Raw genomic sequence first — 24,569 nt, 5'->3', positions numbered from 1 at the left:
TTGGATAAAATCATACATTTATAATGCATACTCATGTTAACAATCGAGAGTATGGAAAAAGAGTAAACCAAACATATTATACACGAGGTGGCTCTAGACTACAAGTTTCGTTTCGCATGCAGGGCTAAAAATATTGTCACCCAGTAGTTAGCCACTAATAGAACTGAAGCTCCTTCCTGGAATCACAAAATGTAAGCTTTGTCAATGTCAACAAAAGCCATGACTTGCCCCCTCCACTGCCATTTTCGATAGAGTAGCAAACAGTTGGATAGTTTCACCCTGCTTGGTATACCACACTGCATGTTTTCAGATGGTGCTATACGTGTTTTACAGATGCAGCAATATATGTGTAACAATTCAAATGGTGATATACTTACACAGACGCCATTGCTGCTCTCTAACAAATTCTGAAGAAACGCAAATGGGCTACGCGCACACATGCACACACATACAGGTACAATCTCTTATCTTGCACTTATGAGGGCTGCACAAAAATACAACTCCACAGAAAAATGTTACCTTGCTACTTTAAATGCTGCTCATGACCTGCTTTCGCTTCCTAGGCAATCCTGCAGACAGTATGCCTGTAACAAGGGCCAACAAGACAGAAGAGTTGCAAGAGGGAACGAGCGTTGATGCCAGCGGCCAGCCCATGACCAGTAGAGAGAGACAACCTTCAAGCTGGAGACGATAACTGAAAACAGAACTCGAACTGCCGTTAGGGAGCTTGGCAAGGGATGCTAAGGCAGCCGAGAAACGCTTCAGCCTTTCACACAGTTAGCAAGCACCCCCATAATTAACCACACCATCCCTTTTCCAAAGATGTACAATTCTGAGTGACCAAGGCAACAGACTGCCCAAAGGGCAATGCCAACAAAATCTATAGACCTTTCACCTATTTATCAAAATCTGAAGTGCCCCTTCTTCTCAAATTCTCTGCAAAATTACTACAAAGATCAGCTCTATCTCTCTTTTTTTATTGAGCTTCAAATCGAAGAGAGTTTACAAGTGCTCTAGATTTCTCCAGACATCGTTTATAACCCACTAATTATGAGTTTCTGTAATCAACTCTCCAGACTTTAACAGTATTGTCATCGCCAGCTGAAGCAAGCAATGATGCTTCTTGCAGATGCCATCGAACACAATTAACATCAGTGGAATGCGCCTTCTCTTTCCTCACAAGCAACTTATACGTTGCTGGGCCTGAATCCGGAGTCATTTTGTCATCAGAATCTTCAGAGAAAATGCGTATACAATCGTCGCCGGCAGCACTGGCAATCAAACCTGTGGTTTTGGACCAATCAACAGAAAAGATAGTTCTCTCATGATAGCCAGAGATTGTGCATAAATGTCTCCATAGATTTCCATCGGTAAAAGACTTGCTACTCGAATCCCACACTTTCAAAGTCAAATCATTACTGCACGAGACAAGGCGGCGTCCGAGAGAATCAAACGAGACGGCCCACACGGTTGATGTATGGCCCCAAGATTCATCAATTGTTTGGACACACGTCCAATCTTCTGTATCTGAGTCCTCGATCCACACCTTTATGCAGTTGTCGTAACTAGCAGAAACCAGAATGTCCTCAGATGGATGCCACAAAACCATCTTCACATCTTGCGAGTGGCCATGTAGAACAGAAGCACACTCAAACTCATTCCCTGGTTGCAGCTCCCATATCCACACAGATTTGTCTCGTCCACAAGTGGCAAGTAACGTCCCAGATGCGTTCCAAGAAACACTCTTCACTTCATTCTCGTGACCCTCTAGAGAAGCTACACATTCAAAATCGCCTCCAACGTCCTCCCAGATGGCTGTCGTGCCATCAAAACTCGCTGTTGCAAGCAACCTTCCATCGGGAGACCATTCACAAGACCTAACTGTGCGCTTATGCATCTCCTCCAACACCGCCACGCAAGACCAGGAAGGAGAGAAGCAGCTGGGTGAAGGGCCGTGCTGCCACAAACGCACAGTCTTGTCACCACTGCAGGAGGCCAACATGGCTGGTCTACCTGAAATTCCGCTGCCTGGTCTCCACGCTACGCTCCATACCCGATCGCTATGTCCTTCCAGCTCTTGCACCACGCTTACCTGTACTTCCTCTTCCCCCGCCCCCACCCCCATCCTTCCCTCGCTCTCTCGCTCTGTCTCTCTCGTTTCTCAAAGGTTTACCATTGACTCTCTCTCTCTCTCTCAAGTTCGAGTGCTGCCTACAAAACTAGTCTTGCTTGGAAGGCGTTGCTATAGGGATATCTATCGAACATAACACGACATAGGCTACACAGATTAACATCAAACGTCTAGCACTAAAGTAACTAGAGTGCTTCGTTAGCTGCATTTGTATTGAATTGAAGCATATCGGTTGGGGTAAATTCGAAAAAGAAGCCGAATCAAATTGAGGTACCCCTGATCTGAAAAGCTAGAAAGCAAGAGCATGGCGAAAGTGTGCGAGGCGGGTCAGGCTATTACATGGGCAAAGATAGTTGGAAGGAGCTCGAGCGTAGCTTGTAGATGTCGCAGGAGCTGGAAGGAGAGCGCGCAGGTCATTGGTGTGGTGGGAGGCAGATATTTTTTAATGTTTGAACCTATGAGCTGCAGCATCGAGGGCTCTTGTCTCCATGGTGTAGACTGGCGCCGTTGGGAGTCGTCACCTCCCTCGGCTGAGTTCGAATGCCTACAATAGAAAGCCTCGGGCAGTAGAAAGCCTCAGGGAGGGAAATGGAATCTGATAATGAAACAAATATAATAAAAGTAGAGCCAGTAGGTCTCCCCAATCCGAGTCCGAGGGTAAGAGAAAATAAAACGTTTGAATCTTGTTATATACTAACAAAGCATACTCTCTCTCTCTCTCTCTCTCTCTCTCTCTCTCTCTCTCTCTCTCTCTCTCTCTCTCTCTCAATCCTCCCCAATTTTTATAATACGAGGGAACGTGCCATTCCCACGACAATGTGCAATTTTTAGTGCGTTCATTTCAATGCGTCGGTAGTAATGAATGTAGAATTCATGCATGTCTCCTTGCATGGGGGAGTTTGCACAATCCTTTCCAATTTTTATAATGCGAGGGAACATTTCATTCCCATGGCAACGTGTAATTTTTAGTGCGTTTGTTTTACTACGTCGATAGTAATGAGTGTAGAATTCAGAGTATTTTATGTATCCTTCTATCTCAACATCCATTTGTTGATTGTCGTAAACAAACACGATGATGTTCGGCTAAAGCTTTGCCGACATGATGCTTGTTTGCTCCCATTGGTATATCTTGCAATCTCTTCATGGATTCTCATTCGTTTGAAGGCGTTGTGTAAGGCCACATACTTTCAAGGAGCTAGGAGCTGATTAAACTGGAGGAAGTGTTTGAGAGAGACGTTCTCTTAAACTAGCCCAGCATTGCAACAACCCAATAGACTTTGTCGGAAGAGAAACTCTCACCTCGCTTACTGATCTAAAATATCTCTCATGGGCAAGACGGTCAAGCAATCTTCAACTTGGTGGGAAAACACCATCACATAAATATTGTAGCATCATTTGAAGCAACTTTGGGTGGAGTCCGCAACTATTATCCAAAAATTAATCCAGAACCATTGTATGCCATCTTTCTCCAATAGACTTGACTGGTTATCTCATCATGAAGTTTCTCACCCGTGTTGATTTCCTTATAAGTAAGGCCACAAGGTTGAAAGGTGCAAGTATAGGTGATTTGAATTTGAAGACAGATCTTCCCTTCCCATCCACCAGTGAAGAAGCACAATGTATCCTTGCCACAACCATAACGAGCATCCTACAATGAACCCGCTTTCTAAGAGACGACGTTTCAAATTTACATGTCCACACGAGCACACCACGCAGTGTGATATGGCTTTGCAAAAGCCCCTGCCTTAGAATTTCAACATGAATCTACTCCCCCCTATCAGTAGCTTTGATTGTGGCACACGCTTTCAATGCGCAAAAGTACGTCACTGCATTTGGCGAAACACCCTCACATTGCATCTGCTCAAGACAATCAAGATTAAATCAACCTTGTCCTTCAGAGGTATACCTCACAAAAAACCACAAGGAGGATTAGAGTTTTATCAAGCTCAATGTTCGTTATTATACAAGATGTTAATGTTATTAATTGTTTGTTGTTCCATTTTTATGTTTCAAACAAAAGAAAACATGCAAGTCTCCTTGGATGGGGGGGGGTTTTGCACATTCCTCCCCAATTTTTATAATACAAGGAAATGTGCCGTTCCCACGGCAGCGTGCAATTTTTAGCGTGTTCATTAACTACGTTCTCAATCTCAAAAACCAAGAAAGGGTAATGCTTACTCACCATGCGATCAAATGACTATCGTCGATACACATAGGTTGCATTTAAGCTTTTGTTTGCCCGTACTGCTCAAAACAAACATGATAGTGGAGGCGGAGTGGACATTGAAAAGCCTAAAGCTCTATTACCAAGCGTTAGTATGGAACAACAAAGAGGGCTCTTCAAGGTGCAAGCATGTGTGAATGCATTTGAATTGAAGAAAGGCTTTCCCTTAGTATTTGGTGAACACATCTCAGAGCTTCCTTGCCATAGCCATGTTTTTGACTCCACACCATGCTCTTCATGTCTACTCTTGATTTGTGTCAAGAATATTGCTACTTCCCTGGAGTTGTTAGTGGATTTTTTGCCTCTGGATATTTGTTGGCACCACAATTGACATACATATCGACCAACGTCACTCACCATTATGATTCTAAATATGCAACTTTCTGATGTGAAGCAACACAGCTCAATGTTAACTTGAAACAAATCCTTCTTTTGAGCACCTGCTTCAAATTCAAATGCATGAAGACCATGATGAGGACTCAACAATTTTTGTGCTTTTTGAGGTGCACCACGTCTGGCATACGTATCGACCAAGGCAATGCCAAGCACACCAAGCACGACATCTCTTTTCAAGATCATCTTACATAAAGCCATATGCGTTCAAGATGCACACATTATGATAGCGTCTAGAGAAATGCCCTTGCTTTGCACCTGCTCAAAACAACCCAGAGCTTCTTGGCCCAGCCCTTGTCAGGAATATCCTGCAATCAATGCGTTCTAAAAGAAAACATCCTGCATAGGAGCACCACATTTGGCATAAATATTGACCTAGGCATTGGAAAGCATGACAGTTTTTTGCAATAGCCCTGACTAACAGTATAAGAGTGAATTTTTAAGCCCATATGTGCATCTTGCATACAACCACATGCCTTCAAGATGCATGCATATGTGATTGCATCTGGAGAGAGGCCCTCGCTTTGCATCGGCTGAAACAATCGAGATCTTTTTGGCCCTACTCCTATTGCACCTTCTCGCAATCAATGCACTCCAAGAGCCTGCATTCCGGACAGGAAGCTCCTCATCCATGTTTTGTGCTTTCTGAAGTCCACCACATTTAGCATACATATAGATCAAGGCATGGCCAAGCACGACAATTTTTTGCAATAGCCCTTGACTAACAATGTCAGAGAGAATTTTTAAGCCCATATCAACATCTTGCGTAGAGCCACATGCCTTCAAGATGCATGCGTAGGTGATTTCATTTGGACAAAGGCCCTCACTTTCCATCCGCTAAAAATAGCCTAGAGCTTTCTATCCTTGCTCCTATTGTGTGTATCCCGCAATCAGTTAATGCCTTTCCGAATAGTAGGCTCCTCAAGCACCTGCTGAAAACGGACTAGAGCTTCTTGGCCCTTGTTGGGCATATCCTGCAATCAGTGCATTTCAAAAGACGAGATCTCCCACCACATTTGGCATACATATCAAGCAAGGCATTGCCAAGCACGACAATTTTTTGCAACAGCCCCTAACTAACAATATCAGCGTGAATTTTTAAGCCCATATCATCATGTTGTGTACAACCACATGCCTTCAAGATGCAAACTTATGTGATTGCATCTAGAGAGAGGCCCTTGCTTTGCATCCGATAAAAATAGCCAATAGATTTTTGGCCCTTCTCTTGTTGCACGTATCCCGCAATCAATGCACTCCAAGAGACGGCATTCGAGATAGGAAGCTCCTCACGCACATTTTGTGCTTTATGAAGTGCACCTGATTTAGCATACGTATCGACCAAGGCATGGCCAAGCACAAAAAAAATTGCAACAGGCCTTGACTAACAATATCAAAGTGAATTTTTAAACCCATATCAACATCTTGTGTAGAGCCACATGCCTTGAAGATGCACGCGTAGGTGATTGCACTTGGACAGAGGCCCTCACTTTGCATCCGTTGAAAACGGCCTAGACCTTTCTGTCCCTGCTCCTATTGTGCGTATCTTGCAATTAGTTATCGCCGTTCCAAATAGTAAGCTCCTCAAGCACCTGTTGAAAATATTCCAAGGCTCCTGGCCCCCGGCCCTTGTCGGGCATATTCTGCAATAATAGCGTTCCAATTGACAACATCCCGCACCACATTTGGCATACATATCGACCAAGGCATTGCCAAGCACGGATTTTTTTTGCAATAGCCCCTAACTACTATCAATATTAAAGTGATTTTTCAAGCCCATACCTGCATCTTGCGTACAACCACATGCCTTCAAAATGCATGCGTATGTGATTGCATCTGGAGAGAGGTCCTCGCTTTCAGCCGTTGAAAATCAGCTAGAGCTTTTTGGACCTGCTCTTCTTGTGTGTATCTCGCAATCAATGCACTCCAAGAGACAGCATTCGGGACAGGAAGCTCCTTAGGCATGTTTTCTGCTTTCTAAAGTGCACCACATTTGGCATATGTATCAACCAAGGCATTTCCAAGCACGACAATTTTTTGCAATAGCCCTTGACTAACAATATCAGAGTGAATTTCTAAGCCCATATCAACATCTTGCGTAGAACCACATGCCTCGAAGATGCACATGTCGGTGATTGCATCTGGACAGAGGCCCTCGCTTTGCATCTACTGAAAACAATCTAGAGCTTTCTCTCCCTGCTCCTGTTGTGAGTATCCCGCAATCAATTAACGCCTTTCCCAATAGTAAGCTCCTCAAGTATAAGACCTAGGGTAACTGAACCTGGGATCCTCCTCCCTACCGCCCCTTATATAGGCTAGCTCCTAGCACTTGCCCTAAGCGGATCCCCAGTCCGCTTTGGTCCAGCCGGCCCTTGGCCTAGGTCCCTGACCCCCTAGGTTGGGCCTTGCCCCGTAGGACCCTTTTCCTGACATTACTCCCCCCTTAAGGAAGAGTTTTCGTCCTCGAAAACACAAGTAGTAATATTTTCTTAAGAATACTGATGTTCTCTTTATTTACGTCGCATAAGTGAGCCAGTTGTCTGTATGACCGATAATTGGTGCAGTGAGGAGGTTCAATGAAACCAAGAGTAATATCTTGATTTTCAACATTGTTGTCCGTTTGCAACCACTTGGGTTTAAATGGTAACTCCATTTATAACTCACTTGAGTGTTGTAAAGGAGTAACCACAACTAAGAGTCACTTGGGTTTAAATGGTAACTCCATTTATAACTCACTTGAGTAATGTAAAGGAGTAACAACAACTAAGAGTTGTCCCAAGGCATAACCAGTTTTCAGATCTTCTGAAGGTACTGGAATAATGCAAGGAAACCTTGCCGTAACTTTCCATGCAGTTGTGAGCCAGATTTCCTACTCGCCTGAGTATCTTGAAAAGTCCGTAGATAGGAAATGTCCTCGTGTTAGAATTCTGAATAGTTTGGAGCACAAAGAACTACATGTTCATCCCTAATGAAGGTTACTTGCCAACATACTTTGTCAGCACACCAGGTAAGTCCCTGACGTATGAAAGTATTGACACAATCTCCAACCCCACCACAAGAGGTGTTCAAAGTCGAAAATCGTACTTAAGCAAATTCTAGAATAGGGAGAAAATCATTTTTTCAGAAATGCGTTGTGCTAACGTATGCTCTTAGCAGATCCTTTAGCACAAGATTACTCTTTGTAATCTGCCTATCCCCTTGGATAACTGACAGTACTGAGGTGTGTTTTTCCCACGGTTTACAGACAGTCGTCCCAGATGACTGGTAAACGGGGAATCACAGTAGTGTTTAACATTGGCGAAGAATCAACAATGTCCGAAATAACCATCGTGGTTAACTTGAAAAAATCCACAAATGCCCAGATTGAGCCATGACCTCTATTGGTGATTAGTGGATCCAAAAGTAATCTCATAGAGATAGTGCACATAGAGTGCAAAATGCTTCATAAGCAACAACATGAGGAATATGCATGCCGTTCCAAATCAGCCTTTGCTAAACACCGAGGCCCATAACACCTAGTGTGCATGCATTTAGCAAAAACTAACCCGAACCTGTATATCCATAATGAGCCTTGCCAATACTTATGGCAAAATGTGATGCGCGTAGCACACATTAAAAAGAATGTAAATAGTTCTGAAAAGAAACTAAATACTTTCAGTTGCAATCTTTTGCAAGCCTTACTGAAATGTCTGAATGGCAATAGAAGGTAAAACATTGATCACTTCTAGGTATAGACAATGAAACTTTTTCATTTACAACTTATAGCCTTGCTATATGTATAAACAACCATCTGTAATGTTGTTTAGCAGTACTTGTACCTTAACAAGTCATTCTAAGTATCCGACAATTTTTGGCCACGAAATTGCTCCTGATACGTCGTGCTGAAAATGGTCTAGAAAACAGATGTGACCAGCACCTAGGGACTTTGTCGTGATACATAATTGAAATAATGGCACCAGTGTTAGTCCAGAGACTCATATTCTCCACATGTGGAATATGTCTCATGTAAGGATGTGTAAAAAAAAACATCCTTCAAGTACAAGATGTACTTGTGTGTGGAGGTAACTGCAAACACTCTACGACGGGAGTGAGAGGGACCCTCATTAGCCTTACTCCACACTGGCTAAACCGAACTCCTTGAGTTCCTAGACCATGCTGTATCCCATGTGACAACATGTGCCAAATTGAACCCTACAAGTAGGTTCGTAACAGCATAAGGCAGAAAGAGAGATTGGACACTTGGCCCAAAATACTTTGTGCCGACATGCCCTTGGCATGGCTTTGTAACATTCAAGCGTACTTATACGTCTTGAAAAACCGAGCGAAGCATACAAAAAATGGAATAACACCAAATCAATAGATGCGTACCTGGAGATTTTGAACCTAATGTACACTTACCTGTATACAAATGGAGAGGAGCACGTCCCCTACCTGGGTGTTGCCTTTGCAATCCAAGCCCTTGGATTAGAATCTATGTAGTCAAACCCCTTGGTAAGACTCTTGGTAGAAACTGCTCAACTAGCAGATAACGGTAACCAACATAGTCCACCGTGTCCAGAATGATTGGAATCAACTTGAAAAGTATGTTCGTCCGCTACCGCGTTTGGTAGAGTGCGGAATTCTTTTCTTGAAAGTATATCTGGGAGAGATCAATTGTGATCATCAATGCAGATTGAACTGTGATCCTTAATGCCTATGGGTGATTTAGTAAGCACCTGTTGGGTCATACCCCAAAACCGTGATACCATAGACACTCGTAGTGCTATAGAGCAAGAAATCCTCCAAAATGACGAGACTCTTGCTCGTCGATTAACGTCAAGATGTTCGATGTGTACTCCACTGGGCAAATATGTTCGATCCTAATAACAATAACCCAAGGAATGGCAATAGTTGGATCTTACCCAAGATCTTCCAATGGCTCTTAGCCAGCCTGTGTGTGGCTCCTAGCTCTTACGATAGTTAGTGTTCAATCGATAAACCGATAAAAACGAATGTGAAAGACATCTTAGCCCATTTCTAGTTGAGAGTTAGAGCACCTTGGCTCATGCTGACTTCAAACAAAACCTGTATGAAAAGCTTCGTAGGAAGTTTTCATTATTCTTGAGAGAAATAAGAAAAAGAGAGAGAAGAGTAGCATGCTGGGCTGAGGAACTTTCCTTCAATTTCTAGAGTGTGTGCCCAGATTGTGTGCTCTTAGGCATCTTATGCCTGATGTGCAGCTTATCCTATGAACATGCAACCATTTGCCTGTACAACACTCTCATCGAGAGAGGGGACAGAAAACACAAGCCACAGCTTGACCCTCTTACCATGTATGGGGTCATGACTTTAGAAAAATGACTTAAAATGGCACGTTGCCTGTGAAATATGTCGTAGATTTAGGTTCCATTTAGTGATAGTGTGCGTTGATAGCAACCATAAATTTAAACTATCCAGAACTTAGTATGTCTATGACCGAGTGCCTGGTGTCATAGTGGAAGCGTAATCTCTGAAGCGATGGAATTTATGCCACCTGGTTAGCATGCCGTGCATTCAGAGTGTGAAGCCCTTGGCGAGAGTGATGGCCGCAAACGTGAGAGCCAAAACCATTAGTGCCTTGCACAGTTTAAATTGGTTGGGATTTTGTGAGGTGGTATTCCCTATTTTGCCAGTTTGTCAATCTTGTGTGCCACTGCTCGTGATTCCAAGTCATTGGGCAGTACCTTGGCACAAGGGAGAAGCCTTGCTTCATGTACAATTGTGAAAACACTTTGCTTTGCACAAAAGCAATAGTTTCCCATCAAAGATGTAAACATGGAAAAATATGAAGAACGTAAAATTGGCTAACCTTGTCTTTGCTGCTGCAACCAGTGGTCATGAAAGTTGGGAGAAAAACTCATTCCAAAACGGCCCATAGCCATATCTGCACATATGCCCTCATATGTTTTATACACTCGTCTGGTACATAAGGCCATAACCTGCCAAATTTAATCCACCTGCAAACACCTTGCCTAATCCTTCCCCATTGTGTATGCTCGTAGCATATGCCTGACGTGACCATCTCCAATGCAAGATGTAGAAATTGAAGCCTTGCTGCATAGAACTCTGTCTGGCCTCATTGCCAATGAATGCTATTGACGATAGATGTCATAGCAAAGGGAGACGACCTTGTCGTTCATGCATAAAAAATCGACCTTGTTCACTTGTAGATCTGCTAGAAAAATTGAATTAAATGTGCAATAAATAAATACCAATTGTGTACCTCATGAAGTACGCCTACAGATGATCGGACGAGTTGAAATCAAGGTTCACAGCTGTTTGACCTCGTACTGCCAAGGGCCTTGCCCGATTTGCAAATAATAGGGAAGCTTGTGAGCAACTGCCATGCTCTTGTGGTGTTACACAGACCATACCCATGAGCATCTTTGACGAGCCTTGCTAGCCTCATGGCCTATGTGGTAGCTCTTTCATGATCCTTGCAACCCATGTCTGACTGACCCGGAGGAGCAAACATTACCGAGGATCAAAAATTTCCAAACCAAAACTAGGAATTTGACAGCTACAACTGTAGACTCGATCATGCTCAAATTGCTCCATGCTTTGCTTGTTGTGCGTATAATGCAGATAGATCTGTGAGATTCAAGAAGTTATCATTGAAAATATTAAAGTCGACTTGCTTACCAACTCTTAGAAGTCCAAGTCGAACGGTGGAACCGTAGGGGAAACATGTCCATACGTGCCGGAATATTTCCCAAAGGTCGTGCATGCGATGCCCTTACTGTGACAACACAGTGCATGGCTTTGTAATGGTGGTCGATCTCTTGAAATAGTATCGGATGCACCATGAAGCCATCTCCCATATACCAAATAATTTTGCCTTGCAATGCATGTAGTCCATGGTCATCGTGCATGATTGCACAAGACTCAAGCGCTTCATATCTGTGAATGTGTTTTGATTTTGTTGAGATTGCAGAATTCGGCAATATTGTCCCTTGACAGTCGCGGCGGAGCGGTTAAGGAGAGGATGGGGGCCAACCGTGGGCACCCCTCCTTAACTATTGTAATCAAGGGCCTTGCCCTATTGTGGGCGGCCAAATCTGGGATGGCCGAGAAAAAAATGAAGGTTGGCTATGGCGGCAGAGGCCGCGATGACGAGCAAGAGGGAGAGGGAGAGTTCGAACACTCTGTTGCTCCACGGCGTCCGCTTGTGTGACGAGTTTTTCTCAACACGGCGCCGCGATCCGGACGAGCTCAAGAAATCCCAGCTCCGCGTAGGTCGATTCCGACCCTCCCTTGTGTAAGGGTGCTTACACGCGCTCCGTCGATTCCTACCCTCCCCCTGTGTAAGGGTGCTTACCCGCGCTCCTTCTCGGTCATACAAGCTTGAGCCCCTATGGAAGGGGCTACTCCTGCGGCCCTATCCTCTTCCTTCTTCCAAGGGACCCTGCCCACGCCATGGCAGGCAAGCTCGAAGCGACGAGAGAGAGAGAGACCGAGAGAGAGACAGTGAGAAGCATGCCCTAAGCCATGCACGAATATGAAGCAAGCCCCTTCTCCTTCCCTCCTCCATGGCCTTCCTCTCCCCTAGCTCTGATACCAATATAAGACCTAGGGTAACTGAACCTGGGATCCTCCTCCCTACCGCCCCTTATATAGGCTAGCTCCTAGCACTTGCCCTAAGCGGATCCCCAGTCCGCACTGGTCTAGATGGCCCTTGGCCTAGGTCCTTGACCCCCTAGGTTGGGCCTTGCCCCGTAGGACCCTTGTCCTAACATCAAGCACCTGGTAAAAATAGCCAAGAGCTTGCTGGTCCGGCCATTGTCAGGCACATCCTGCAAATTGTGCGTTTCAAAAGGTGACATCCCGCACCACATTTGGCATACATATCGACCAAGGCATTGCCAAGCATTTCAATTTTTTGCAATAGCCCCTGACTAACAATATCAGAGTGAATTTTTAAGCCCATATCAACATCTTGCATAGAGCCACATGCCTTCAAGATGCATGCATAGGTGATTGCATCTGGACAGATGCCCTCGCTTTGCATCTGCTGAAAACAGCCTAGAGCTTTTGTCCCTGCTCCTAGCATGCATATCCCACAATTTATTAATGTCGTTTTGAATAGGAAGCTCCTCAAACACTTGCTAAAAATGGCCTAGAGCTTCTTGGCCTGGCCCTATGGGCGTATTTTGCAATCATTGTGTTCTAAAAGACGACATCTCGCACCACATTTGGCATACATATCTACAAAGGCATTGCCAAGCACAATTTTTTTTTGCAATAGCCCATGACTAACAATATTAGAGTGAATTTTTAAGCCCATATCAACATCTTGTGTAGAGCCACATGCCTTCAAGATGCATGCGTAGGTGATTGCATCTGGATAGAGGCCCTCGCTTTGCATCCATTGAAAATAGCCTAGAGCTTCTGTCCCTGCTCATGTTGTGCATATCCTGCAATCTGCTAACACCGTTCTGAATAGTAAGCTCCTCAAGAACTTGCTGAAAATGGCCCAAAGCTTCCTGATCCAGGCCTTGTTGGTGGGCATACCCTGCAGTTCGTGCGTTCCAAAAGACGACATCCCACACCAATCGACCAAGGCATTGCCAAGCACGAACTTTTTGCAACATCCCTTGACTAACAATATAAGAGTGAATTTTTAAGCACATATCAACATCTTGCATAGAGCCACATGCCTTCAAGATGCATGCATAGGTGATTGCATCTTGATACAGGCCCTCGCTTTGCATCCGCTGAAAATAGCCTATAGCTTTTTGTCCCTACTCCTGTTGTGTGTATCCTGCAATCAGCTAACACCGTTTCAAATAGTAAGCTCCTCAAGCACCTGCTGTGGCCTGGCCCTTGTCGGGCATATCCTGCAATCAGTGCATTCCAAAAGACAACATCCCGCACCACATTTGGTACACATATCTACCAAGACATTGCCAAGCATGGTAATTTTTTGCAACAGCCCTTGACTAACAATATCAGAGTGAATTTTTAAGCCCATATCAGCAACTTGCATACAACCACATGCCTTCAAGATGCATTTGGAGAGAGGCCCTCGCTTTGCATCCGTTGAAAACAGCCAAGAGCTTTTTGGCCCTGCTCTTGTTGCACACATCCTGCAATCAGTGCTAACATTTCAGACAGGAAGCTCTTGAAGCAATTTTTGTGCTCTCTCAAGTGCACCACATTTGGTATACATATGGACCAAGACAATGCCAAGTACGACATCTTTTTTCAACAATGTAATTGTGATTTTTTGTGCCCATTTCAGCATGTTCTGTAGTTTTGTGCCCAACATAAGGACCTTTGCTTAGGCAGCAAGATCCATGATGATATCGTTGAATCCCGGCTGAAAGCACTTCTCCATAGCAAGGAGTTTAGCAGAGGCAGCTATGCAATGCAATTTTCTTGCAATTAATAAAATTTGCGACATAGGTGATTGCAGCTGGAGAGAGGCCTTTGCTAAGCATCTGCTGAAAACAATCTAGAGATTTCTGTCCCTGCTCTCGTTGTGCATATCCCGCAATCACTGCATTCATTGGAAGCGGTGACATTCCGAACAGGGATCTCCTCAAGCACTTTTTGTGCTTTCTCAAGCGCACCACATTTAACATATATATCGACCAAGACAATGATAAGCACAACATCTTTTCTCTACAGCCTCTGACTAACAATATAATCCGCAATTAGTGCATTCCAAGAGGTGACATTCCGGACAGGAAGCTCCTCAAGCACCTATTGTGCTTTCTCAAGCGCACCACATTATCCATCAAGACAGTGTCCAAGCATGACATCTTTTTTCAACAGTCTCTGACTAATTGTGAAGTTTTCTGCCCATATCAACATCTTAAGTAGAGCGACATGCCTTCAAGATGCAGGCCTAGGTGATTGCACATGGAGAGAGGCTCTCACTTTGAATCTGTTGAAAATAGCCTAGAACTCTCGTTGCGGACATCCAGCAATCAGGGGCCGACATTCCAGACAGGAAGCTCTTGAAGCAATTTTTGTGCTTTCTCAAGCGCACCACATTTATCATACATATCGACCAAGACAGTGCCAAGCACAAAATATCTTTATAACAATGTAATTGTGAATTTTTGTGCCCATATCAGCATCTTGCGTAGAGCCACATGCCTTCAAGATGCTTATGTAGGTGATTACATCTGGAGAGTTCTGGCTGGGACCATTCCTAGGAGCGTCTCAACACACTTTCCTTCTCATCCTCCACTTGGCTTGGAATGGTGCGACCCTTCAAGCTTTAAGCTCGGACTAGTAATGCATTATTGTAGCATATTGCTCTACTGTATGCACAAAAGCATCGTGTGCTCTTGCCTTCTTGGATGGGCTTCAATCCCTGGGAGGTCACCTAATAAAAATGCAACCTATCACGTGAGTTCAACAGAAGGGTATTTAAAGTTCTTGAAACTTACAGAAATATATATACAGAAGGGCATTATTTTTTTCAAATTTGAAAAAAACTTACAGATTTTAAAAGAAAAGGGTACAGTATATTCTTAACAAAATTCACAGATAAGGGGTTTTACAAACATGTCTTGAACGCACGTGATATGGTAGTTTCACACATAGTGAACCCCCCGGGGCTTCAATGGGCTTCCTGTTAAACAACAGTAACAAAAGGCTGGGAATTGGCATTATGGAAGGCATCCAATATGTAGAGTGAGAGAGAGAATCTTGAGAGAGGAGGATAGTGTGGATCGTGGAGGTATCAATTAAGAGTCGGGTGCACCCTTGCAAAAATAATTCCTCCCATGCTTGCCCTTCTGACAACATAACATGCTCTCACTAATCCAACGGCTTTGTGTACGACCCCTCTCCCTCCAGAGTCTTGCCTCTCATTGATGCTATTGTTGTGCAACCTTGCAATCAATGCTTCCTTGCCACACGATCTTCATCAACCACGAAAAATGATGCACAGTGAGCAAGCAAAAGTTGTGAGCGTGCATACGAGAAAGATATGCGAGCTTAGCAAAAACAAAACTTTGAAAAGAGATGCCAGGTGTAGTGTTAGAAAAAACCCGGGGTCTAGTGTATTTTAACCGACTAAAATTCTAAAGTCCCAGTTAGATTTTGAGCTTGCCTTGAAGAAAATCGGAAATTTTCACAAGTTTTAGTGTAATTACCTGAAAAAACTTCAAATTTTGATCTAAAAACTGGGAGAATTTCAAGTTTGCCCTTATTTTCTTCGGTTAGGAACAATGTTTTTTTCTAGCCCTAGCCAGGTGGACGAATGTTGTGCCAGGATTTTGATTTTGCCTTCTACGCTAACGAAGTAAAGAAGTACAAAGTGCATTGTGAAGGAGAGGAGTCAGAAGCACACCGGAAGAGGAAGATGAATACACACACACACTCACACATGCACCACCATAGCCACACACACAAGTTGGAGGGGGAGAACCGACACACACTATGTGTCCCCTTTCTTTTTTCTCTATCTTATGCACTTAAGCACAATACACATTGTACTTAGTGTTAGTGGCTAGTAGTAGTTAGTGATGGGCGGTTGACCATATGGTCATTAAACCTAACATTCTCCCACTTGATGGCCAATGTGGGAGACCACAAGAATGAAAGAGAACCACTCTTCACCCAATGCCCATCAACTCATGACAGTGCTGAAACTGATGACTGGAGAGACTTTTAGTGAGTGCATCCGCTGTGTTCTCTGATGTAGGAATCTTCACTAAATCAAAGTTCTTGTTTGCTATGCATTCACGACTGAAGTGATAACGCACATCAATGTGTTTTGTTCTGGAATGAAACGTTGAATTGTTAGCCAAGGCAATAGCACTCTAACTGTCATAGTGAAGAACTGGTGTACACTGCTCCAATCCAAGATCTTTCACTAGGCGAGCAAGCCAAATAGCTTCTTTGCATGCCTCACTCAATGCAACATACTTTGCCTATATGGTAGAAATGGATGTATAGTCTTGAAGAACGGATCTCCAAGAAATAGCAGAACCAGTAAATGTGTAAATCCAACCTATTGTTGATTTACGACTGTCAACACAACCTGCATAAGCACTGTCTACAAATCCCTAAATGGACGACTCTCCACGACCATAGCATTATTGTCTATCTACAGTGCCACTCAAGTATCTAAGAATCGACTTGACAGCATCCCAATGCTTTTTACCAGGGGTAGATATAAATCTATTGACAACTCCCACTGCATGTGCAATGTCTGGTATTGTAGCCACCATGGCACACATGAGACTACCACAAGCTAAAGCATAAGGAACCTTAGCCATTGCAGCTTTTTCCTCAGTAGATTTGGGACAGTTGTTCTTGCTAAGTTTCAAATAAGCAGACAATGGAGTATTCAAAGCCTTCCCCTTCTGCATGTTGAAACGATCAAGAACCTTGTGCACATACTCTTTTTGAGAAAGGTACAACAACCTCTTCTTATGGTCATGGGTAATGCGCATACCCAAAATGTAATTGGCTTCACCCAAATTTTTCATGTCAAATTGACTTTTCAGCTTGTATTTCAAGTTAGCAATGTCCTTTTTGGAACCAGCAATAAGCATGTCATCTACATAAAGGATAAGCATAATAAGTTGTCCATTGGGTTGTCTTTTCAAGTAAAGACATGGATCCTCATTACTGCGCTTATAGCCTAGGGAATGCATAAAGGCATCAAACTTTTGAAACCATGGTATGGATGATTGCTTCAAGCCAGAAAGACTTTTTAGAAGCTTACATACCAAATGTTCCTTGCCCTTTAGCACAAACCCTTCAGGTTGCTGCATATAAATCTCTTCCTCGAGATCACCATGTAAGAAAGCTGTAATGACATCCATTTGATCAAGCTCCATATCTTCAGTGGCAACCAAAGCAAGCAACATTCTTAGTGTGGTCATCTTGACCATTAGAGAAAAGATTTCCTGGAAAATCGACACCATATTATTGCTTGAAACCTTTGGCCACTAAACGAGCTTTGTAATTGTCAATCTTCTTCTTGTAAACCCATTTACAAGGCAATGCTTCCTACCTTTTGGCAACAGAACAAGATCCCATGTTTTGTTCTTTGCAATACTGGACAACTCCCCCTTCATAGCATGTTCCTACTAAACATTATCATTGGCTGGCATAGCCTCTTTGTAACAAGAAGGCTCACCACTATCTGTCAGCAAAACAAAATCCACGCCTGGAACAAGACATTCTGACCAATGTGAGACTCTTTGAGATCTCCGCGGCTGATCAGAACTAGTACTAGCCTATGTAGTAAGTGGCTCGGGAGCTGTCTGGACAGGAGGTGATACATCGAAAAACATCACTTTCCGAAATTCAACCTCTTTCACTGGCTGTCTATGCATCTTAGTCTCATTAAAGACAACATCACTGCTATGGATCACTGATCGACTTTCCGGATCCCATAAATGATAGCCAAATTGACCATCTATACCATAGCCAATGAAGATGAATTCCATGGACTTAAGATCTAGCTTAGCACGCAACTCCTTGGGTACATGTGCATAAGCTTCACAACCAAATGTGCGGAGTTTTTCATAAGACAATTTATGTCCCGACCATAAATCCAAAGGTACACGAAACTGTAATGAAGCATGTGGTGATCTATTTATCAAGTATGCGGCTGTGTATAATGCTTCATTCCAAAACGCTTGCGGTAAATTAGCTTGTGATATCATAGACATAATCCACTCTTGGATGGTCCTATTCATTCGTTCCGCAACACCATTTTGTGCAGGGGTATAAGGAGCTATAAACTCACGCTTAATTCCCCTACTTGAACAGAAGTCTGTAAACTGTTTGGAGACATATTCTCCACCATTGTTTGAGCACAAAGATTTCAACTTATGTTCAGAGTGAGTTTCAACACTAGATAAGAACTTCTTGAAGCAAGAAAAGGTCTCATCTGTAGACTTCATGGCGTAGACCCAAACATGTCATGCTGCTTTGTCAATGAATGTAACATAATAGAATGAACCACCATGGGATTCAGAAGGCATAGGCCCACATAAATCGTTGTGCACAAGCTCTAAGGGTTTTTTTTTTTTTTTTGTCAAAAGAATGTATACGATGTGTCTGTGTTTGCTTTCCATATTGATAGTGCTCACAAAATGGAAAATCAAAAAATGACAAAGATGGTAAGTAGCTCAAACGAGAAAGTGTCTCCATTCCCTTCTTTGACATGTCCTAATCGGCTATGCCACAAGGTAACGGTTGACAGCTCGGTTACAAAAAGACCACTGATTTTATCAGATACATAAAGAGGATAAAGTGAACCAACTTTAGAACCATGGGCTATAATAAGATGACCCTTCGCAACACGCCAAGACTGTTGATGAAAAGTGACTTTGTAACCCAAGTCATCAAGACGTCCAACTGAAATCAGATTGCGTGTAAGCACATCATGCATTTGGCTCTTCCAAAGCTGAAAATTAGTGCCATCAAACTTCTTTATGTCATAAATGTCATGGTCTTTGCTAGTAGACATGGTGACAAAATTGCCAAAAGATTCTGGAAAATTTTTGGCAGAGTCTCCTTTGTATTTGGGACTATGTTAACCAAATACGAAACAAAATGACCAAGTATGTCACTCAGAAAGCATAAAAGAGGGAAATGCCTCTCAAAAGCACATTGTATAGAGACCAACTAAGGCGCATAAACTGTCAAACTGACCATAGAACACCAACTCAGCATCAAAAGCACCTATACCACTGTATACATGTCCTATGGCAGTGATATAGGTACCTGTATATGGCTCCAGCTACCTATATCACCAAAGGTATCTCCACATTTGAGAATACCGCAGCTCAATGAAAACCTCACGCTATTGACCCTCAACAACGTAGGTTATGCAGCAAAACGTATAGCCAAGTCTAAGAAATGGCTATCATCCAGACCGAGTCTCAAAAATGGACGGGATTTGCATACTAGCCAAAAGATGGCTCCACAAAAGCGTACAATGGCAGTATCCACAAAGACGTACAAGTCTAGCATGACACTCAAATAGACGCCAAAAGCATGTGCATGCAAAGAAATATCCCTGCGGGGAGTCAAATTGCTCTCAAAAGAGCTCAAACACTGCCAAAAGTGCCAACATATGCATGTACACATAAAAAAGCTCCCACTAGAACCAAAATATTACAAGCACTGAAACTTGTAGCCTGTGAGTCAATGTCGATGATGTAGCCAAAGCCAAAATCGAGGCCAAGAAGCACAGAGGAAGCTAACAAAGCCGCTCTATGTACTTGTATCTGTATTTGTAATCGAAGAAGACAATGCTGTCAAACTCCCACTCTATGTGTGTGTATGAGGCCACTTTGAAAGAGGCTACACACTCCCAAATGATCCGTGGGCTCTCATAGATGGAAGAGACTACAACAATGGTACCTATAATGTCTATGGAAGCTCTGTAGCACAAGCTACCATAAGAGGGCTGAAAAATGCAGCTCCTAAATTGTAGCTTGAATGAGGTTTCTGACGGCACGAGTGGTTCCGAAAGGGGGGTAAAACACTAGGACATCTGGTGGAAACGCTCTCGGAATGCTGAATTTGCCGATGCCAAAGTCGGAACCTTGTTCGCACTCTTGAAAGTGCACACACATGGAAGCGATTTCGGGAATGAAACAACTCTGATACCAATTGATAGGCAACAACAATAGTTCAGCTTGGGACTTGATGAACATTGGGAAGAAGTAAGCTGTGTCCCATAGGGCTCACTATATAATAGAGGGATGCTAAAGGCGGTAATTTAATCGAGCAAACGGTTGCATCTTAATCATTCTCCTAAACCCTACTCCTTAACCTACTTTGGTAGTTTATGTGTAGATTGCCATTCAGTCTGGTAATATCAGCCATTTAGTCTCTAGAACGGGGACTCATCTTTGAGGCACAAACCTCAAACACCTTCAAAGGTGGAGAGAGCTAGCAGGGAGTGAGGGAAGGGAAGAGGAGAAGAAGTAACATACGAGAAAGAAGTACTTTCCTCACCATAGATTACTCTTGGAGCTTAACTTAGCATAGTAATATAGATGGTAGAGAAGATGAGCATGCCATTGAAGCTTGACTCTTGGTTGGGTTTGCATTCCATACACAAGAGGTGTTGGTGTAGGCTCTCTACTTCTCAAGCTTGGAGAAGGAGATGGAGTTCTTGCTCAACACAATGAGATAATGTGTGAGAGTGTGTGTGAGAATGTCAAAAATGAGTCTCTTCCTTACCTAGGTTGACCCCTCTCTCTCCACTTCTCAAGTTTGGAGAAGGAGATGGAGTTCTTGCTCAACACAATGAGAGAATGTGTGAGAGTGTGTGTGAGACTGACAAAAATGAGAGTCTCTTCCTTGCCTAGGTCGACCCCTCTCTCTCTTTACTCTAGCTTGATCCCTATTGGCCCTTGCCATCACATGCTATGGTTATTTCAAGCAACAGGGGTAGCCATTAGGAAATTTGGGAGGTCATTTAGAGGGCTTTCTAAGAAAATACAACTTTTTGCCTTCTCTCTCTAGAAAATTGGTGTGGTAAAAGAAAAGGTGTCCTCATCATTGTTCAAAAAGTGTACTTTGAAGTGGATTTGTTTGACAGAGTTATAATAGCCGTAATGATTGATGGAATGTCTCTTTTTAGTTATATTGAATGCACCTCGTCCTATAGGAGGGAAGTTCTTCTCCATACGATGTATGCAGTAGGGAGTCTAGGGACTAATGGCATTCTACTTTTTTGTTTCTTGATTTTCTTGACTGTGTATTCATGGCTTCTTCATCCACCCCCTCAAACCTTCTCACTAAGCGACATAAATATAATATACACGTTGATTTGAATCCTGAATATGAGCCTTTATGCAAGCGAAGTAAAACAAACATAGTAGTAACACCCACGGAGAAAGAAAGACTCAGAGTAGAGGGAGCAAAACACATAGATTTATGGACAAATCACTCACTCTATACTTTGAATCCTATGACCAATGCCTCCCCTACATTTGCAAATCCCACTACTTTATTGACCTTTGCAGGTGACAAACAGAATGGTTTACTTGGCTACTGCAAAGCTCTATATGGGAAATCAGAAGTTCAAAAAAGCATGGTTCACCATTAAGCAAATGAGATTCTATGACTTTCTAATTTGCATTGTGAGGACCAAAAAACCCTTTTGCAGTGCACACAAGAAATATAGAACTTACAAAGGAAAGATATAAGCTTAGGTTCTCGTGTGCGAAAGAAGAGACTATGGAATCTTGAAACCTTGAAGGTTGGCTCTGGCGGTCTCAATAAAAGAATCCAAGCATTGAGGTAAGGATTGTGAACCTTATAGTTTATTTCACCTATACATAGTTTTCTCTTCTGTCTATTATGTTTTCTATGTGGACATGCTATATATCTAGAGAAAGAAAAAATAGATCAAAGGCCAATGTAGGAAAGCAGTTGAAGCCTTTGATAACAAGTGGTCTTGCAAAGGATATAATGCATGACAAAAAGTATAAAGTTTTGCAACGGGATGTTGTTGACCATTTTATTACAAAGAGTGCAGTGCCTGCCATTGAAGTACAGGGCACATTTGACTCCCTTGGCATGAGTAAGAGAGGGTACTCAGCTATTCAACAGTCTATCTCTTCCATTTTTGTGAAGAATGGAATAAAGTCTACATTTTTACCGACGACAGCAAGTGTCTGGAAAGAGAGAATTCAACTCAACCATGCACAAACAGAATTCATTGGATGTCCATTTCATATTGATGGTATTTATAGATCTCAAGGAACAATTGTAACCTACGGTGAGTACAACAATATCTTCATGGACCTCACTTTGTTGCAAACTAGAATGGTTGAGTTCTATAATGTGACATTTGAAGAGACATGTGGAATTTTGCATTTTGTTTTGAAGCTAGATGAAGTGTGATATTCTCAAGGACAAGAAGCTAGAATGAGTTAATATAACATTGATGAATAGGGCTCTTTCAAAATGCCCCACTAATGATCCTTCATACTTCAGTGCTCAATCAAAAACAAAAATTTGGATGCTTGGTGCTTTTTAGGTATTCCATTTTCATCTTCTCTTCAGCTTTGGTGAGCCCTCTTGTGATTTAATTTTAGATTTAGTTTCACGTCTCATGCGGTTTGATATTGAAGGTAAAGAAAGAAGACCATGACATTTTATATTGGGCATTCCATCAAACCCCTATCCCTAATATCATTGATAAACAAATGAATCAAGGAAAGGTGCTAGTTGTAAAAGGGAGGGGAGACTTTCAAGTCCAATGGCATTTTGCAGGTGACCTTAAAACACTGAAGTGTATGTATAATTGTGTAATGGGCGCTGTGGTAAAGGCTCCATGCTTGTATTGCATGGAGCCTGCAAAGATGATGGGCCCAAAATGGTGGAGAAAGGCTCCTCCTCGCCACAATGAGGATCCTAATTTCCATCCAGTTCTGGAGATTCCACTTGTCAATGTCCACATTTGTACAATGCATGCTCTTTGCAAACTTGTGGAGAAGTTGGTGTATCTGTACATTGGGTTTGCTTGGAAAATCAAGAACTCAAAAGAACAGAAGGTCGCGGTAGAGGTACTTAAACTGGTTTTGTCAAAGATGGGGCCTCCATGGGGGCAATGTGGAAATCCGACGGGACGAGAAAAGGTCGACCAATGATAAAGATGTACCTTGCAAACCATCTATTAGTGAGGTCAAGGAACGCCATTTTTTATCAAAAGCAACAGGCGTGAAAGATAAGAAACTAACCAAGAGTGGAAGGATATATCATATACCTATGTCAACAAAATTGAGTTTCAGCAATGGAAAAATCTACATATGGCAGTGAAGGTCCAGGAACCCACAACTCGCAATGCCAAGGGTAAAGTGTGGCATTCCATTGATGTGCTATTTTAGATGTGTGACAAAGATGAGTGGACACAAAATGACCTAAACAAGTTTAAGGAGAACCTTCAGCTACCAAAGAAAGCATTTAGGACACCATGGACTGAAACTTAGATTACTCATTGCATGGTATTGTTAAACCACCCTTTTAAATGAAAAGGACTAAAAGGATGTTTAAAATTCCTGACAACTTCTTTTATTTGCAGCACATCATTTTCAATCACTTACCATACTTCATTCAAAAGTATGGAAACTTAGGTATATGGAACACCCAAGGCTTAGAAAAGTTGCATTACATGGCCAGGAATGCTTATTTCAGACACACACAACATGGTGGCTCTTGATATAAGGAAAATAGTTTGAAAGAGTTGTTTCAGTGGTTTTATCGAAGAATCCTTCAGCGGTTGCAACAAAACATGTATTGGACCGTTCGGCAACATCACAAGCAATGAGGCATTTGCAACAAAAGAAAAGGAAACAAATAGAGGCATTCAACAACTCCAGTGCTCGTGAAGGCCAAAGAAAGTGGAGAGAGACAATGCAATATGTTAACCATAGGTGGATCAAGAGAATTTGATTTTAGGTCACAACAACATGTACAAGAGATGACTAACGATATAATAGATACAGTACAAGTCACGAGTCTCTCAGCTTGATGAAAAATAGTGGATATCTTTTGGCACATTACCCTTGTATCGGATCATTAAATGTTGCCATAATCTAAGAGTTCATTTGGGTTTTGTTTCCCCAAAGTGAGTGCCATTGCTATGTATGTGTAATAATAAGCTGCACGACCACCAGTGTACCCTAGACAATATCCAAAACATTATGTAGCAAAAACTTTGTAGACGAGGATAACTTTGTCTGCATTTGTTGGTAGCATTGGTCCACCTAGGAAGGGTGAGAGCATCTTGAGGGTGAACGTTGCAGTACTTCCCTCTTGGGACATTCCATTGTTAAAGACTAGTATGGGTGCCTCACATAT

General features: G+C 42.7%; 1 protein-coding gene across 5 annotated transcripts; it reads right to left on the bottom strand.

Moving 5' to 3' along the window:
* EMB1345 (Transducin/WD40 repeat-like superfamily protein) lies at positions 1-2,217 on the bottom strand. Of its 5 annotated transcripts, XM_086492444.1 has the most exons (3): positions 520-2,217; positions 378-426; positions 1-279 (listed from the first exon to the last, which is right to left on the bottom strand). In XM_086492444.1, exon 1 carries the CDS (start codon positions 2,123-2,125, stop codon positions 1,049-1,051), a length of 1,077 nt encoding a protein of 358 aa, XP_086348570.1. In that variant the 5' UTR covers positions 2,126-2,217; the 3' UTR covers positions 1-279; positions 378-426; positions 520-1,048. The 5 variants fall into 5 exon arrangements, with proteins under 5 accessions (XP_086348570.1, XP_086348567.1, XP_086348568.1 ...); XM_086492441.1 differs by having other exon boundaries at positions 378-2,217; XM_086492442.1 differs by having other exon boundaries at positions 1-426.
* Positions 2,218-24,569: the final 22,352 nt, after the last annotated feature.

Source organism: Adiantum capillus-veneris, chromosome 20 (genome assembly GCF_014529385.1).
Source record: "Adiantum capillus-veneris isolate H3 chromosome 20, ASM1452938v2, whole genome shotgun sequence".
Classification (NCBI taxonomy): Eukaryota; Viridiplantae; Streptophyta; class Polypodiopsida; order Polypodiales; family Pteridaceae; genus Adiantum; species Adiantum capillus-veneris.
Note: the sequence above shows the minus strand (reverse complement) of the source record. Positions and strands in the feature narration are given on the sequence as shown.

Bases quoted from the DNA above. Each gene is read 5' to 3' on its own strand.
- EMB1345 (XM_086492441.1), bottom strand. From the start codon at position 2,125: ATGGGGGTGGGGGCGGGGGAAGAGGAAGTACAGGTAAGCGTGGTGCAA.